The following is a 19,068-nucleotide window of genomic DNA, read 5'->3' as shown; positions in this document are numbered from 1 at the left end:
CCGTCGTAACTTCTATAATCTTCTATAATATAATAAACCAGCTTAACTCAGCTAAATAATAACTTTCTCAGTTTCTCAGAAATCAGGTCCTGCCTTATCAGTAACTAGGTTTTCGTTCTCCATGAGGACTACCAGTCCCGACAAGGTCAGTGTCAGGTCCTAAAGAGCCAAGCACACAAAAACAGCTCTCACTCTTTCTCCATCCGTCCATCCCTGTGTGCTTCTTTTCCCTTTACTCCACTCTCATTGAGTCGTGCTGGCCAAAACTGACTTAGGAGTGGCCTCGCTCCACTAAACACCTGCACTAGCTCCGATAAGAAATCCTTATCTGCCCAGCCTTATGTCTTCTCTTTGCACCCAGCCGGAGCAGAAGGTGGAAAGGAAGGTATACATGTATAACACCCCCATGGGTGGCAACACAGATAATCTTTTCCACCACATTATCCTGTGTGTCACGTTGGTAGGCAGCGAGGAAGCAGTGGCAGAGGACCGAGGTGCTAAACCCTTCTGCAGTGGTGCAAGTTTTCCTATTTAAAAACACACCAGCTGTCGGACAGTGGTGCGCTGCCTGCAGTACAACGCCTCACGTAAAGAATCGTCCCTTTCTTCTGTCTTTGTAATTACACACGAGGAATGAGAGGAGACATCTGCATGCCAGCACTCTGTGGAGAGGAGGAAGAAGACAACAAAGGGCAGAGCGCTTTCTCACAGAGGCTTTCCAATTTGCAGCTTGCAGCTGTTTCTCTTCAGAGGGAGCTTGTGTCGTAGCGGCCCGTCCTCTCTCAACCCAAACGCGGCTCACAAAATCTGATGAGAGCCGATTTTCTTTGCCGACATGCAGGATGACACTTTTTCCTCTCCCCTGTCAGAAATTGTTCATTGAGTCTGATTCTTCTCCTCCATTAGCAAGGCGTTTTAAGAAGTGAAAATGATAAATGACGGCTCATGTAGGGAGGGCGGGTGACGACGTGACTCTGTGATTTGTATCGCGGCTGCACTGCGAGGTGAAAACATCCAAAAGGAAAAGAAAATGACTGTCTTCGTTGTGCATGTTTTACACCGGTATTGGAGGCTGTGTGTAAACACAGAGCAGTTTATTGTGTTTGCTTGTTTCCCTCTGCACACTGCCGACTGTTATTTCACCTTTGTTTAGCTGCATATGCTGCGCGGGATTGAAAACCAAATGAGTCTAATGGATCCACAAGGCATGGCACTGCGACCTGCAAATTAAGTCCCACAGATGTGCTTCTGTAGATTAATCTTCCCGCTCATGAGCAATTATTCTGGCGGTGACGCTGAGGCATGAGGCTGATTTGAAACAATTACAGCTCAGGTTGGGCAAAAATTAGCTTGTTCATTTCCCAGGGTCGCTGTTGATTGAGAGAAAGGGCTATTTAAAAAGCTACCGAGGGGTAATTGGTTTTTGACTTTGGCACGTCCTTCAGACATCCTTATAACCCGATCAAGGCCACTCCAGAGTTAATTTGTTTCCGAAATTGTGTCTCACTTTTGCTCTCAGTCAGCAAAGATAGTAGTCGGGATTTCGTGAGCCTGCTTGTGTGGCTAATTAAAATTATCTCTAAATTTTTGCGACTGTGTTTGTTTTGTTTTTTTTTCCCTGAAACGTTATCTACATTATGGAACGTGAGCTAATTTATGCATTACCACCGTGCTAACCTTCACAGCTGAAGGAGTTTTATTGCCACAGTCGATCCTATGCCATAACTCTCAAGTAACTGCAATTCTGTTCCTCCAGTGATGTATGAGCAGTCTCCCACTTCCTTACAATGTGTTAAAAGGAAGCGAGAGAGAAAATATTTGGCCCTACAGCGAGGACAGGAATGCTTTTATTGCCAGTACACATTTCCATTAAGACTTTTAATTAGCCACAGACACGTGCCTGAAAGCAGAACTGAAATCGGGGTTTGTTATAAGAAATGTCTAAAACCAAGAACCTGGAATAAAGGAATGAGGAGGAAAGAGACATTTTGCGAAAAACAAATTTAGGTGAAATGGGAGCAGACAATCAGCAGCCTATTTGAAGGTTAAAAAAAAGAAAAACACTTCTGAAAGGCAATTTACTGGCTCGCTGCGAATACAGCGTCCTTATAGCTGGAGCTGTTTTGCATAACAATGAATGTAATAATACAATGTACAGTACAAGTCTCTCTGCGAGCAGTTCACCAGTGTCATTTATATAAATAAAGCAAAATGGTCCCAGCTGCAATACCATTGCAAGACTATTGGCAAGTGTGTAAATGAGTCATTAATTGTTGAGAGCTTCTTTCCTCTCTGTGTGTGTTTGTGTACTTGTATTTGTTGCCTCTTTCTTGCAGAAACACTGACCTTGTAGTCCTCACAGGGACTAAAACCTGGTCGTCATGAGGTATTTGAGGTATTTCTTAGGAGCTGGTTAAGTTTAAAGGTGCATTACGTAATAAATCTAAAGCAACTGGCCATAAAATCCTCCTAATATGTCACAGAGACTCAGGAATAATGTTCATATAACAAACTGAACTCACCAACAACAACGGTACAGCCAAAATATTTGCATTAAAAAAAATATTTTGCAGACTGCAAATCATGTTTATGTTTTGAAATCATGTTTTGGCATGTGGCGCCACCTACCGCCGTCTACCAATCATTGCAGTCAGGAGAGTCTCAGCTGTAGAGCAACCACGGGTTGCCAGTTACGTCAGAAAACGAAACCTTAAAAGACCTCGGTATTTTGAATTTGAATGTAGTAACCGTTTTTGGCCACATTCTTACATATGGAACCTTTAAGGCTAAGATTTGAATTGTGGTTAGGTTTAAGTTAGAGTTAGGCTTTAACTGGTTATGGTTCCGGTCAGGGATCGGCTGTCCAAATTAATAGAAAGTCCTTAAAAGGAACCGACTTGCGTGAGGGATTCAGCCGCACAACTGCAGCATCGTTTGTCGTTTCACATTCGTCACAGCCTCATAAGCACCTCTGAGTCTGCCTCCCAGTGTCTCACTGAGTGTTTTCATCTCATGCTCCTCTCATCTCGTCAGCTGAGGAGCTAAAATTAGAAAGCAACCTCTTGTCTTGTCTCTTACTTTCTCCTGTACACAGCGTCTTCCTGCTTCCGGGGGATCTGACCGACCAGCCCCGACTGGGCCACCGTATCTAATCAATTTATAATGAGTTGTCACAGTTGGCGCGATGGCTGCGAGATGCTTGGTTGACCAACTTGATATTTATTCATGTAAGAAATGATGTCGCTGTTAGTGCCACTTCTACAAATGACTCAATTTGTCGAGGAAATGAACCTCATCGGGGTTCCTGTCAATCACGCGGAGTTCCTTGCCCCAGGGTTTTTGCATGTGCATGCGTGTGACTAGAGGTAAACCAATTAATCCATGTCGCTGGATAATTGGGCTGATTTTGGGGCATTCTTTAATCATTGGCATTGGCATTATTATTGTACCTAACACATTTTTTTGTTTTCTGAAAGTTGATAAATGCTGCGAAGTGCACAAAGACCTTTTTGTTTTAGTCTAATTTGACAAAGTTTAGTCACTTGTATTTAAAGGGGCCATATGTAAGAATGTGGCCAAAAACGGTTACTACATTCAAATTCAAAATACCGAGGTCTTTTAGGTTTCGTTTTCTGACGTAACTGGCAACCCGTGGTTGCTCAGCAGCTGAGACTCTACCGACTGCAATGATTGGTAGACGGCGGTAGGTGGCGCCACAAGGCAAAACATGATTTTAAAACATAAACATCATTTGCAGTCTGCAAAATATTTTTTTTAAATTCAAATATTTTGTCTGTACTGTTGTTGTTGGTGAGTTCAGTTTGTTATATGAACATTATTCCTGAGTCTCTGTGACATTATGAGGATTTTATGGCCAGTTGCTTTAGATTTATTACATATTGCACCTTTAATATTTAGTTTATACATTAATACTTTATATAATTGCACTGCAGTGCAGATGCAAAATAAAGATTGGGAGGACAGGCCATAAGTGTAGTTCAATTCAGTTTGTTTAAGTTGAGCAATATCATTTATTATTATTATTGACTTATCTCTTGTCTGTTATAATTTATCAGGAGGAGGGAAAAAATGAAAGCCTAACATATTGTCCAAATGTCTACATTGGCCATAAAAACATAAAAAAAAAAAAAAAAATGTCTCAACTTTGATGAGTTATTCATACTCCTTGGCTCACCTCCTGGATAAGTGGTAGAAAAATGGATGGATTGATGCAAAATGGTTGTGGTAGTTGTGAGTCCCCCCATCAGGTCACTTAAACAGATGTTGAAACGTCTTCATATTCCGCTTTCCATCATTTCTATTTGTCCATTTTCTTTCTGCCTCGTGAGGAACGAGCAACAGCTGTCATCTTTATCAAAACTCCTCACCCTTAGGCTTGGAAGCAAAAAGAAATTGTTTTCTGATTTTTTTTTTTTTCTTCTTCTTCTTTTTGCTGTTTATTGTCACATGGATAAGTTCTGCCTCCAGCTGCTGCAGAAAGATGACTGGCCATCGGCGCCATCTGCATAGATTAATGTGTTTGATATTTCCCTCTTCAACCTCCTTTTTTCTTGGGGAACATCAGGAATCTGCGGCATCTCTGTTGCCCACCCATAGCCGGCTGCTGCGCAGAGCTTCACAGTGGGGTAGCTGAGCAATTTGTTTTCAGATGGCTCCAGGCTTATCATCATTGCTTGACAGATGGGCTTTGCCTCAGCTCAGGTTGGGCTTGGTAGCAGCGCGATGTTCGCTGCTTGCCTGACAGAACTCATTATAGACATTCTGTGGGAGAAGAAGCGTCTCCACGAGGTCCTGTTACCACCATCGGGCAGCCATGACTCTCAGCTGAGCCATGGATCCAATCATTCTGCTGAAATATTTCCTGTAGTCTGAGGTAAAATGATGAAGTCAGGAAGTATTTGCTTAAACCAGCTATAATCCAGCTACCTGACTATATATATCTTCATGTCGAAAAAGCAGCTACAGTATGAGTGTTAATAAAAACAGTGAATCACAGAAAATTAAGCGGAGTCACACTGACCTCTTCTCTGTCATTGTACCTCCCGTAATTGAATTTGAGGCCTAATCTTGCTGTTTGTCAATGCCAGTAACACGGCTAAAAGTTGATATCTTTCTCTGATGAGACAATGTCGCTGCTCAGGCCGGAGGCTGCGTATTGATCCTATTCAAACTTCATTATCCGCTCATGTTTTATTCATCTGCTGTAAATTAGCCTCTGAGTTTATAGCTTGATCCACACAGTGATGGAGTTTCTTGAAGTCTGAATCTCAGTGTAAAAGCTGGCGCTTCACTTCATGTCACTTAATACTGGTTTTAATTTTGCCCTCTATAATTAATGAAGCACTTAAACTGCATCATTGCTGCAGTGATCAGGAGAGCAGGAGCCTCACAGAGGACAGCTGAGGTTTTAGGGTTTGACGGAGATGCAAACTTTTTAGACTAAATCTGTGTTTGACTTTGAAAGACTCCTCTTAAATTGCATGTGAGAGCAAAGTTATGAAATCCTCTTTCTTCCTGAGAGTGCTCTATTTTCAGTCGTGGGTCAAACTGTGCTTAGGCTTGCATATAATCAGGCCACATGGAGCAGTCTGCCACCTTCTGCACTCCAGGGAAAAGAAGGAGAAAGGAGGGCAAAACTACATATGAGAGATTTTTTTTTTGAGGGTGGGGGGGAGAAAAAAAAAAGGTAGATTAAAGGAAGTAACTCTGTTGAGATTAAATATAATCCTCAGAAGGAAAATCTTCACAACCTTATTAGAGCTCATCTCCAGTTCCTCTGCTGGAAATATCTCCTTCCCACACAAACTGGAGAGGAAGCCGTATGCTCATTGGACAAGCAGATACAGGGAATTCAGACATCAAACGGCAAAAAAAAAAAGTTTGTCTCGCCTTGCTCAAATATTCTTCACACATATTTACTGCACAAACTGCCTGCTTGCACACACACAGGAATACAAATTGTCACGCGTAGCCCACACAGTCATCAACTTACACACTCCACTACACAACATACAGTCGCAGCACAGCAGGCACGACATGCTGAGTGACCCAGAAAAAAAAAAGAGAGAAAGAGAGAGAAAATGCAATTCAAATAAACAACTTTAAAAGGCTTTAGGGTAAGGTAAGGAAATGGAGGGGGGGGGACAGGAAAGATGGGAGCTTAAAATGAAATCGCTCTTGTGTTATATAAATGTTATATATTTTATGCATTCTGAAATCATTTACGTTTTTCTCTCCCGCAGCCGAAAATCGTCCCACAGTTGAATGAGTGAATTTAAATGTAGAAGCAGCAGGAATCACAATATTATTTGGCTTCATCCCAACGTGTTGCATCTCATCTGGAGTATGATTCATGTCGAGATCCTATCGGCCTCTGTGAAGAAACTGTGAAGAAATTCTGCCTGTTTCTTTCACACCACCTGATTGATAAAATCATCTCAGTTTTGAGCTAATTTACTTTCTTAATCATCTAATGCACTGTTTGATCTAATCTGTTCAGTCGCCTCCTGTCTTTAAACTCGGGTTTTCACGTCATTATCATAATTGAATGCGGAGAGACTGGAAGTGAGGGAGGAACGGGAGGAGATTGAGAGGCATAAAAAGATTCAGTCTTTAATTAAAACTGATTGCATTAAATGTGCTCCGTCCGTGCTGTAATGGTTCCCACGGTAGCCCTCACACCACCTCCTGATCAAGCAGTGGCTAATTGACTGTTATGAGACACTTTTCTCTCTCTCTGTGTGTGTGTGAGTCTCTCGTAGAAGAAGAGTCAGACATCCAGAGGCAGTGTTATGTCATTTCATGCTCTCCAGTGACTGTGAACCTCTAATATACCATGAGGCCAATTTCCAGACACAGCTCGGGTGAAGCAGACATTTATATGCGGGGAATATGCTGGGCTGTTTTATGGCTTAAAGATTTTTTTTTTTTTTTTTTTTTTTTTTAATGTTGGTTTGGTTGTTGTAACTATAAAAGATACAGTTCTACATGTATGTGCAGGAGGACGTTGTCGTTACTCTCCTCCTGCACCGTCAGATCGAGTCCCATCAGCCCCAAGTCTGAGCAAGGCCGGTGCAGCATGGGGAGGCTGCGAGGGGGAGGATGTTGAAACAGTGCAGCAACAGTGTGGCTGATAAACAGCGTGCAGCACATTTGCGTCGCCTCAACTCACCAACTGGCATATGAGGACTGTGCTAAACATCATCAGAAGGGGAGGATATCGTGTGCACTTGGCAAACGACGAAAGAATGGTCCACATGGTGCCGAGTAATTATGCTCACGCGGTGCCTGCACTTGGTGATGATCATTTCTGCAGTCAGCATTTTTTCCCCTGCAAAGCATTTAAGTTGTGCGCAGGAATTCATAGTCGCAGCTGGGTGATCAGATCAGACGCCTGGTGGCAGAGGTCTAACTGACGGCACAACTGTTACTCAGCGGGAGGTCACAACTGAGCAGCAGAAAAACGTGGTGCGCGGCGCCCTAAAATTCTCCAGAAATCAACAAATACTGTAGCTCTGATCCTATCGTCAAAAACACAAAGACACAACATTTCTGTTCTTACACAAAGGATTTCATGTTTTCTTTCCTGTCAGACTCTATAGGAAACTGCCTAATGAAAGTCACTCTTCCTCTGAGACTTTCCCTCTCTGCTGTGGTTTTTGAAGGACTAAGGAGGAAGAGTGGGCTCGTGCAATATTTTACCTCACCAACCAGCCCGTCTGTCTCTTTATACAAACACCACAGCCAAAGTCATGAGGATCCTCAGGGGGCCGTATGGATGCATTGCTAGCAGCAGGACAACTATGTCCTTGTGATTTCATTCTCTGTGGTTCATAAATAAGCACAAAGAGACAGTCGCTGGGCAGTTTCAGAGCTCAGCTGTGCACAGGCAGAATACGTCTTTCTTGTTTTCTGAGATTTCATTCTGGAAAACATCCATTTTGGGTGATTATTTTTTTTTTCATTTTCAACTGTTACTGCATTGCACAAATCAGGCTGAAGGCACGTTTTCTTTTTTCTTTCTTATTACTGCACAGCCAACCTGCTCTGTCTGACCTCCAGGAATTCTCTTTAGCGTTAGACACCAATCTGACCTATCATTTCTGTTCTGAACTTTTCACTGATTAAGTCCAAAGTCTAATTTCTGACCAAGAACAGAACACTGTCCAAACCTGAGCGAGCACAAGAGAAAACACCCAAAACGGTCATTTAGTTTTTTCGGTGCATTTACAGCTGAGTTTGTGCTGCTCTAAATGTGACAAATAATTTTACTACTGCATTGAGGTGATCTCATGTAAATGACGTGAAGTCCACCTGTTTTGTTACTGAACTTACTGTTACTGAACTTGACCCATTGACAAGAAGGATGAAGTCTTCTGGGTTCCTTGGTGAAGTCAATCAGGAAAGAAAGAATTTACTAAATAGCCACCAGGGGGTGACTCTGCTAGGTTGCAAGTATAAGTCAGTTTGAATTGAGTCTATGTCCAAGCACGTGTACAGTACCTATACTTGGTGGCTAGAAAAGTACCGAGAGAATTGAAATACATCGCAGTTTGATTGAAAATATTATGTTTAAATTCAATTACATTTTGTTTCCTGGGGATGGTTTTGTTTGGGGAAATGGTAAAATGTTTTAATCGCTTAAGATTTCCCCTTTTTTCAATAAAACCATGTTGTTGGAATAGAAATACATGCAGTAATGCTACTCACTGTCTGGGTCTATGTTGGCACTTGTTTATTTAGAGCTAATCATATCGCCAGTACTATATTCAACATCGTCGCAAATGGCATGACTTCCCTGTATTGTCGGCCCTGGACCATGTTTGATGTTTTACATAAGTGAAGAAAAACCAGGCTAATTAATAGTGTGTATTACAGTTATCCCAAATTGCAGCCAGTGCACAAGAATGCCTGCACATCCTTACTGCCGCACATCTATGGCACAGTCTACCTGACATAGCACCTGTTATAAAGTAAGTGCATTCAAAGTCAAACTGTGGGCCATCTTTGGGAGGTTTGACAGCGACAGGCAGACGGAAAAAGAATGTGGAGATTCACTCACTAAACATCAAGACCCTGCTGTGCCAGCGTCAATCCCACATAATTACAGTGGGCCACAAATAGAAAATCTCTCCTCTCCTCTCCGTCCCTCTCCCCATTTCCTCTTCCTGAGTTTTTCTGCAGCCGTGTGCACAGCGAAACGGCGGTTGACTGGAGGTTTTCAGGGGTGAAAAAAGGTAGCTTGTCAGAAACTTAAATGAACTTCGAAGTGATGACAAAAGAATTGCAGCAGATTAAAGCCAATTGAAAGTCTAATTCTGTGGTGTGAGGAGGGACGGCTCAGTATGTTCAAATGTTGGAATTCATTATTATTATTCTCACATTAGTCATGAGGTGAAAAAGAAATTGAAAAATCAATGTTTGATTTCTGCTTGGACGCACCACGCCACACAAACAAATAAGATGTGATGTGACTGTGGTTGTTGTGTAACCCAGCCCAGTGAGTCATGAGAGGGACGGAGGAGTTTATTGTTGTGGTGGCTGTAGGAGAAAGAGGAGGAAGAGGGAGAAATCATGCCTGCGGAAGGAGCAGGGGAGACTATGGGCAAAGTCATCGGGGGAAAGAGAGCACGGGGCCTTGTCTCAACAGCCAGTGGATCTGGACTGTGATCCACAAGCGAGGCGTGAATAAATGTGAAGTTTGACGCACATATGACTCTGGACAGAGTGAACATATGTGCTCGTGTGCGCATGAAAACGCACATATGTGCACGGACCAGCACACTGCTGGAATATAGATCAACCTATTTATTTGCATAATTCAATTAAAGGTGCCATATGTAAGAATGTGGCCAAAAACGGTTACTACATTCAAATTCAAAATACCGAGGTCTTTTAGGTTTCGTTTTCTAACGTGAACTGGCAACCCGTGGTTGTTCGGCAGCTGAGACTCTACTGACTGCAATGATTGGTTAACGGCGGTAGGTGGCGCCACATGCCAAAACATGATTTCAAAACATAAACATGATTTGCAGTCTGCAAAATATTGTTTTTAATGTAAGTATTTTGGCTGTACTGTTGTTGTTGGTGAGTTCAGTTTGTTATATGAACATTATTCCTGAGTCTCTGTGACATATTAGGAGGATTTTATGACCAGTTGCTTTAGATTTATTACATAATAATTATTACTTTAAATGTTAATTGTATAGCACCAATTCATAACATGCATTAGCACAAGGCACTTTACATGGTAAGGTCAAGACCTTACAATTAACCCAACAGGAACACAATGAGCATGTATTTCGGCAGTGGAGAGAAAGAACTTTCCTTATAACAGGAGCAAAGGAGAGGTGGGTGAAGAGGAGAATGGAAAGAAGAGAAGGAGATAAAGGAGGGATGGACGATAGGATTATTATCATCACTATTACCTTCATCACCTCCTCCAAGGTGTGACCCTCAGAAAAGGACGAGCCGTATCTGAAGGGTGGGGGCGAGAATAATATTAATTTAAAGTATACAATAAACAATAAAGTGTGACTCGTGTTCACTTCCACTTCCAATCTCTCCCTTTCTACATTCCCCACTTTTGTATGGATGTGCAGAGCGCGGTGGGGGTGTGGGGGTGGTGGGGTATTTAGATGTGAGGAAAGACAATTTGTCAGAGACGTAAGGGAGCACTGAAGTGATGACAAGAGAATTACAGTAGAAAGACTTGAAGGGTTGAACAGCTAATCTGGTGATAGCAGAAGAGGAATGAGGAGCAAAGGCTCAGTATGTTTTTTTTTTTTTTTTTTTTCGCTCGTTTGTTCTGGGAGCTGTTTGTTTTTCAGAGTAACGTCAGTAGTTCTGTCTCTATGTTATGTGGTTTTGTGTGTGCTTGCACCTACAGTACATGCGAGCCAAGCACACACACACACACACACACACACACAAGCCTTTTTGTCCGCTGTCATACATGCCTGGATTTTGGCCTCCGCCGCAGCGTTATCATCCAAAGAGGCAAACAGCCAGCTCCTGATTTAATAAGCTGCCTAGGGAGTCACAGAGAGGTGTGGAAGCACTATCAGCTGATAAGTGTTCTCCCCGCAAGCCCCGCTTTTCCTTCTGATAGCCTGGTTTCTCTGCGTGGGTGCGGGTGCTTGTCTTGATGAAATTGTGAGGATGAATTATGCTTCACCACCGTCATTGTGAGGAGGACGTGTTGACATTTTATCAGGTCCTTGCGACTTTAAAGGTGCTTTTTGAGAGCTGAAACTCTTGTTTTAGCGGTAGGGTCGAGGTCTTTGTGCAACAACGGCAACGCAATTAAACGCCATGAAAGTATGAATAATTTGGAGGAGAAAATTAGACGAGTAAAGCGGGAAAGTAAACTGTGCCGCTTCACCTGTCAAAGGCAGACTTAAGGAGGTCTGTCGCACAGTTGGAGATTTGATGAATAAGGGTCTGTTTGTTTGGAAACAATCCCAGCGGTGGCTGTTTGGTTGTCTGAATATTTTTTTTTTATGTCACATCGTCAACAATACGCACTGTGATTGCATTGTTCTGTACCTTTCAGAAGCAAAAGCACTAGAAAACCTCGTTCTATGAAATTAAAAGCCAAAGCATCCTTCAGTGAAATTCCATTGCTGATATGAAAGCTCACGTGTTTTTGTGCAAAGGCCTGTAGAATTAGGTCAGGGTTAGGGTAAGGGTTTACGGTGTGTGTGTGTGTGTGTGTGTGTGTGTGTGTGTGTGTGTGTGTGTGTGTGTGTGTGTGTGTGTGTACTTGTATATTTTTTACTCTCTTTTCTGGATTACTATTCTTCATAGAGACTAAGGGTGAATTCCAATTCCTTGCTTAATCCTCAATCTCAGAAATGCGCGCTCCCTCTAGTGCAAGTGCTGTCCCGATTCTCAGAAAACTTAGTTGAGGGGCGAGTTTAAGGGCTGTATCGCCCTCAATATTGAGATTTTCCGAGACCACCCTTGGGAGCAAGGGCTACCCAGAATGCTTTGCGTGTTTTCACATAACAAAGATGGCGCCGAAAGCAGCAAAACGAGTACGCTACAAATTAAGTATTTTCTTAGTTAATAGAGATATAAAAATGATGAAAACCATTGTATTATCTTAGTTTAGGCCCATATTATGGATTACTGACGTCATTGTTGCGTAACATTTATTTTTATTTTACGATCTTTTGTCAATAGCCGGCCGGTGCGGACAAGCGGTCGTTTGCTATTGTTTACTTTTCAATAAGTCGTGGTGTGTGGTAACTGTCAGCTGAATATGTCCGTGGTTGTGGTATTTGTATGAGTATCATCTTATAACTAACTGACAACCTAATAACTTGACTGACAAACGGATCGTAATAAATAATCGTGACGTAAATGTGTTCTTCTTCTTCTTTTTTGGAGTTGACAGACTGGACGCAGCTTTCACGTTATTCTGCCCCCTACAGTCTGAAGACGTATCTGCATTTAAGGGGTGTCCCATTTCTAAGTGACAAAATAACCCTCAACACTTGGTTATGAGGGCAAGTTAAGATTAAGGGTTGAGCTTGAGGGTTAAGATTGAGAGTTAAGATAGGAATTGGAATTGGCCCTGAAACCTGGTTCTGTGAGGCAGAAGTTGATTTGTGAGGGATAGTGGAAAAAAACACTGACCTTGTCAGAACCTGTCAGGACCTGGCAGTCCTCAGTGAAACCAAAACCTGGTCCTGATGAGGGAAAACATCATTTCTTTCTTTCTTTCTTCTCTCTTTGAAGTTTAGACCTAAGATTTGATTAAGGCTTTAACTAGTTATGGTTATATATAAGCCCTTTTAGGCTGTCCAAATGACTGGAAGACAATACAGTGTCCTAATAAGAATAGCTGCACAAACCTGTGTTTGTGTTTGTGTTTGTTTGAGTGATTCCCCGCCGGCTGCTGCCCACGAGTCTGTTGGCCGTGTCCGTCTTGTGCTGCCTTGTTGTCAGATCGACAGCAGAGTAAAGCCCACACATGACAAAATGCAGTCCTGGGCCGAGCGCTAAGGACCATATGCTCATAGCATCAGTCTCACACCCCCACACCAACACCAACCACATGCACCCCACGACATGGCTGCCAATCCAGCCAAACTGTGTCAGAAAAAAAAAAAAAGGCCAGACGGCTGACTTTCCCCCCCCATCTATCACTGCGTTCTGCATTTCACACAGTCCATAAAGCAGCATTGTCGTCATCATACCACAACCTTGAAACCAGTGCGAAGAAAAAGTGAACTTCGGAGAAGCCACAATAAAGAAAGAAAAACACAGTCGCAGAACCATCGCTCTGTTATTTTGTCCACTGCAGTGGCCTTGTGGTCATGTCCTTCTATTCAAGTCAGTCCTATTTGTAATAAGACTAATACTGATGACAGCAATACCTGTTATTTATATTTAACCTGCATGGGTCACTTTACTGCTACTGTGTGCACTTTCTCTACCCTCATTAACTTTTTTATATCATAACTTTTTTTTTTCATTATACAGCTGCTTATCTCTGTATATTCTATATTTAAATGTATTAATCTTCTTTTTTCATAGCATGTATAGTGTTTGTAATGCAGTTCACAATGCAGTACAATTACAGTTTTCTGCTATATTTTCTTAACCTTTAAGTCTTTTAATGAATCGCTTACTGTACTGTACCAGGTTTGCAGCGCGGTGAACATCTCACATTTTTATTTTGTATTTTTTTTCAGAATTGTATGCATCTTTTTTTGTTCTACGTTTCATATAAAAATGATTCTGAGAGGGCGAGTATTGAACTCTCTCTTTTGTCAGGGTGATAAAAATCATTTCACTGCACTCTATGGTAATCAGAATAGTGGACTGTGCACTTCATTTTTCACTGTGACACCAGTATTTTTCTTCACGTGTAGTTCTCCCGACTCCAACCATCTGTCTTTGAAATCCTCCCCCTCTGAGAAGACTCTGCTCTTTTTCCTCACCAGTCTTTGCTCTCTTCTTTTTTTTTTTTTAAAGTTGCTCGTATTATTGTGGGGCCAGTGATTATGTTTTTTTTTTTCCTCTGTGGTGTGCATTATCACACACACACAATCGTAAACCACATCTCAGGGTATGTGTGTGTGTGTGTGCAGAGGTTTCACATGAGGCATACAATGGGGTGGCCACAGTGACCTGAAGCTGACACTGATGATTGATCCAGGCACTGGGATAAGTGCCTGCGCAACGCTGAGCACACGAGGTCCACTGAAACGCAGCCAGGTGGAAAATTAGAAATCTCTTCATCCCTGCTCCATTTGAAATCCGATATCTCCCATCTTCCCTTTGCACGAGCCCTTTTCCTCAGCCAATACATCAGTAATTAAATGATGTGCAAGTGTGTGTGTATGTGTGTATAAGTCAGGTTGTTTGTATTTCAGGCCAAGTGTGGTAATGGGCATGTGAGGTCTCTCATATAACTGCCTGACCCCCCTGTAAACCCATGTACAATGTGCAAATGGGTGATCTGTTGTGTTTCACACATCCCTGTTGTTCTTACAAAGACAAGACTGTACGCAAAAAAATGGATGTAGTCTTTGTTTGCAAAACAAACAAATGTGCCGTGATTTATTATGCGTACAATATTGGAATTACATGCCACTGAAGACCTTAAACCAGGGGTTCTCAAATTACAGGTTAATACCAAGTAACACATTTCTGTTACCATATATTTACTGGGTAAATAGCTAGTAATTGGGGGCTGTAGCTACCTGCTTATTACCAGCTTATAACCCAATAATACACTAAACTTCACCATATAGAAACCAGGTAAATACCCAGTATTTTTGTTTACACTTATTGGTCTGTATCTAGTAATGTCCAATAAACATTTGACAATCTTAGTAGCTCCTGAATTAAAACTATCAACAATGCCACCATTGGCCCCCGGGCCGCACTTTGAGAACCAATGCCTTACACACATAGGGTTTAACTTTGAAAAGGTCGTAATTTACCTCTGCATGAAACACCAGGGCTCTTTAAAATGAAGCTGCAGATCCATCCATTCTGCTAATATTTCACAAATAATGAAGAAAAATGAATAGATTCAACAAATGTGAGAGTGCTAGTAAAGGACAAGGTCTATTCCCAAAAACAAGTTTCAGTGCACTATAATGAAAAGTAACTGTATTTATTTCACAACAAAAAGCTAACTGACTGAGTTGTAAAATGAGAGTAACTGCTCTGCCTGGGCTTTGCTAGTCGACTTACAGATCAGTGACATTATTTTTAAACAAAAGGTCCTTCTGCTATTACAAAATACAAATCTGGATTGAGGGTGATTGAATGCAACCTTGGAAAACGTGTACAAACCATGCTGTCCCCTATTCAAGCACGTACTCGCAATCTTTGGACACACACACACTGGAACAATGTGTGTGCTGGATGTCAGGTGGAGGTGTAATGGTGCCTCCAGTATGAAATAAATCAAAGTCAGGCCTCCTCTGAGTCCTGGACCTCTTGGAAGGCATCAGTGTAGGTTGCGCCTTCAGGCGCACAGGGACAGTAGTGCCCCCTGATGTCAACGTTTACTGTTTTAAATCTGTTTGCTCTCTCTCTCTGTGTGTTGTCCAGGTACATCGGCCCAGGGTAGCTCCCTTCTGGCTTCCCTCCCTTTGCCAGGACGACCTCTGCAGCCTCAGCTCGACCTCAAGCACCTCCTGCCCTTCAGACTTAATGGATCCTCCCCCCTCAGCCTCTTCCCCAACTTTAACACGGTGAGTCTGGTGAAAATGAGTGGTTAGATTACAAAGACAACGAAGTGGAGGCAATGAATCTATTACTTTTATCAACAAATAAATGCCTCCACCAGAGACCAAGATGGCATGTGAATAACAAAGTTCCTAATTAGAACCAGCAAAAAAGACATTTGAAGATCAGACTACGTGCTTTTTCAAGCTTTTGAGAAAAAGTCTTTTAAAGCTGCCGTGTTTAACTTTCAAATATATAAAAAATGTCCAGTTCATTCAAACCATTGTCAAATGAAGTCACACAATGCTGATGAAAAGTCTCTCAGCTCCGCACGACTTTGTGACTTCCTCTCACAGAATAGCATCTGAAAAGTGACAACTGTTCCGTCACAAAGTCCGCTTCATACTGCAGCACGACAGCTGAAAACACCAAGAAGAGCCCGCGAATGAATCATGAATTAATTTTTCTGTTGGTCAATATATTAAGACGATTAAAAAAACGAGACAAAAGTAAGATAAATGGAAATACACAACAACAAAAAGGAAAAAGGAAAAAAACGAAGATCAAGTTATAGACCGAAATGTAGGCCGACGCACACGCTCACTCCGCCTACCCAAACAGAAGAACACGTTAAATATTGGAGAAACAAAACGGCAAACACAGACAATTAACTACACTTTTTGTGAATATATTGTTTAAAATTCAGCTTTTAAACATCACTTGTCAACAAACACGTGTATCTTGTTTTTGAACATTTTAGAAAACAGAGAAAATGAGCTAGGGCTGTTTGCTTGTTTCATATTGGCTCTCTCTTTTTAGAAACACATTTTGCAGGCTGCACTTTTTACTTTATGAGCACAGTATTCATCAGAGAATCATACAAGTTTAGAGCATGTGATTTAATAAACATTTGTTGGTTCATAAAAACCTGTTAGTATGACAATTCTTATCTTGAAAAGTAAATTCAGTGGGACTTAACAAGCATACTTTAATTTTTCGCGAACGTGATCATGCAATATTGAAAATGCATGCATCCCAGCCAACGGAACACAAAGTAAATCCAGTGCTTCTTAAACCACCGCCTGCATGTGCCAAACACAACATCACTGCTGCTGTTCACTGCTCCACACAGCTCCAGGTTTTCCCAGTTAAAGTCTGGACAAGTAACACTACATTAAAAGATGCACATGCAACACATAATTTGGTGTGTGCGTGTTTGCGTGTGTGTGTGTGAGAGATAAGTCACATGCCAGAGTGTTAACATTCTCATCATGTTCACCGCGAGAAAATGCAATTTGTTAGGAAAAATATGAGGCAGCGGGGAACAAAGGCGAAGAATAAAAGCACCTATTGATTAGAAAAGCCCCAGCAGACATATTAGTGTTATTCTGCACTCAGAGGCAGAAGGAGTCTTTACGGTGTAAGGGTCAGGAGTTATGATCCATATACTTAATACATTTTTTGTCACTTCATGCTGGTTGACTGGTTTTTACATTGTTGAATGGTGTAAAAAAACAGACAGGTCTATAAAATGATTGTCCTTAATGCTCACCACCATGTTATTCACCGCGTGTCATTATCTCCGGTGCCAGGCCTCATCCTGCAGCTCCGTGCACATGGGCCTCACCTCAGGCTTGGGCCGCTAATCTTTATTCAAACGGCGTCTCATCTCTCAGCCTCCGCTGCCGTCACCTTGGTATCAGCATCTCTGCACATGGAAGCATATTACTTTGTTCCCAATGTCAGCAACAAACCGTTCGCTTTTCAAGCTCCTCGGCGCTGATGCTTGTGTTGCCGTGGCACCGCCTGGAATTAAACGCTTGTGCCTTTGATCTTTTTTACCCAGCAGGTACTTTACCCATTGTCATTTTTGTGTAGGTATGCTTACAGGCACTTGTGATGCCTTTGATCCTCTCTCTACCCTTTGTGTGTGTTGTGCGTGTGTTCACATCCTTTATGGCATGCTGTGAAACCATCTTTAGGTCTGTGGTCTGTAAATGAAACATAAGCTAGAGCTTTTGCTCCGGCATACACATTTTTTATGCAAGTAGGGGAAAATGGATGGGAGTAGAGATGGGAAGATAAAAAAAAACACATTTTCCACTATGGTCCCAGCTCGCCTCGACTCACCTCGGCACGGTTTAGGTTGGTTTTCCCACTACAAAATAGTACCTATACTCAACGTGGGCGGAGTCATCACTGCACGGCTGCATGAAACCGCTGTGACTTTGTTTCACATGCGACACACACACACAAACTTGGGACTTGTAAAGCAGTTGTTTTCAGTGTAACTGAATCATTAGAATCGGTTAATTAAAAAATGCACAGACTACGTCTGACATTGGACTGAAGTACAGTGGCCGGCTTTGTGATGACGCTTGCCGCTCGCAATCAGCAGTGCTGTTTGTAAATACACTCCTCTATTAAATATTGAGATTTTAGACAATTGCTTGGTAATTGTTGGAGATTAACCCACATTTTTGGGATTGTTAAAGTGATAGTTTGGACCTATTTTCCAACTCAGCCGGTGTGATGGAGACGTCTGGAGACGTTTCCAAGAAATTTCATTCAGTTCTTCTAGTTGCCGAGTTCGCTGGTGCTATGGCTAGCGCAAGTCAATGGTACATGTTAGCATGGCATTAGAAACACTCATACCGACTCCACAGTGCACCCGAGGCAAATCGATTGTAACGGCAGACTATCGATGTACATATCTGTGTTGATAGAATAATATTTGAAACAAAACTAACCTCGCAGTGCATGAATTTTTGAGGGACTACTTTATCAGCAGCAGCTGAATCAGTCCGCTGGAAGTATGACGCGCTGCTGCTGCTGCTGCTGAGACATAAATCCTTCAAATTGCAAGGTTGGTTTTATTTCAAACATTCTATCAACACAGATATGTACATCGATAGTCTGCCGTTACAATTCATTTGCTTCGGGTGCACTGTGGAGTCGGTATGAGTGTTTCTAATGCCATGCATTGACTTGCGCTAGCCGTAGCACCAGCGAACTCGGCACCTAGAAGAACTGAATTAAATTTCTTGAAAACGTCTCCAGACGTCTCCATCACACCGGCTGAGTTGGAAAATAGGTCTTATGTCCAAAATTCCAAACTATCACTTTAAAGGTACAATGTGTAGTATTTATGGGTTTATATGACCCAAAATCCACTTATTTATACATATTATGTGCTCCTGCATTGTCTAGTCGCTGTATAATAGTTTTTGTTTCATTTTCGTAGTGTTTCAAAAAGTCATGTAAAATAACATGACCGCGGACCGCGGTTGCATAGCCACTGTTAGCAGCACGACGCCATGTTTCTACCGGAGCCTGTAAGGACAAACGCGA

General features: G+C 42.0%; 1 protein-coding gene across 1 annotated transcript in view; it reads left to right on the top strand.

The window, feature by feature from the left end:
* The window catches only part of znf385c (zinc finger protein 385C), a gene marked incomplete at its 3' end in the record, with an annotated part of 168,071 nt that overhangs the window by 122,153 nt on the left and 26,850 nt on the right, over window positions 1–19,068 (top strand). Inside the window, exon 3 of the mRNA XM_083896122.1 lies at window positions 15,601–15,743. Coding sequence (XP_083752248.1) covers window positions 15,601–15,743 — 143 coding nt within the window. The remainder of the gene's footprint in view (window positions 1–15,600; window positions 15,744–19,068) is intronic.

This window comes from Microchirus variegatus, assembly GCF_963457635.1.
Source record: "Microchirus variegatus genome assembly, chromosome: 10".
Taxonomy (NCBI): Eukaryota; Metazoa; Chordata; class Actinopteri; order Pleuronectiformes; family Soleidae; genus Microchirus; species Microchirus variegatus.
This window is presented reverse-complemented; position numbering and strand designations above follow the sequence as displayed.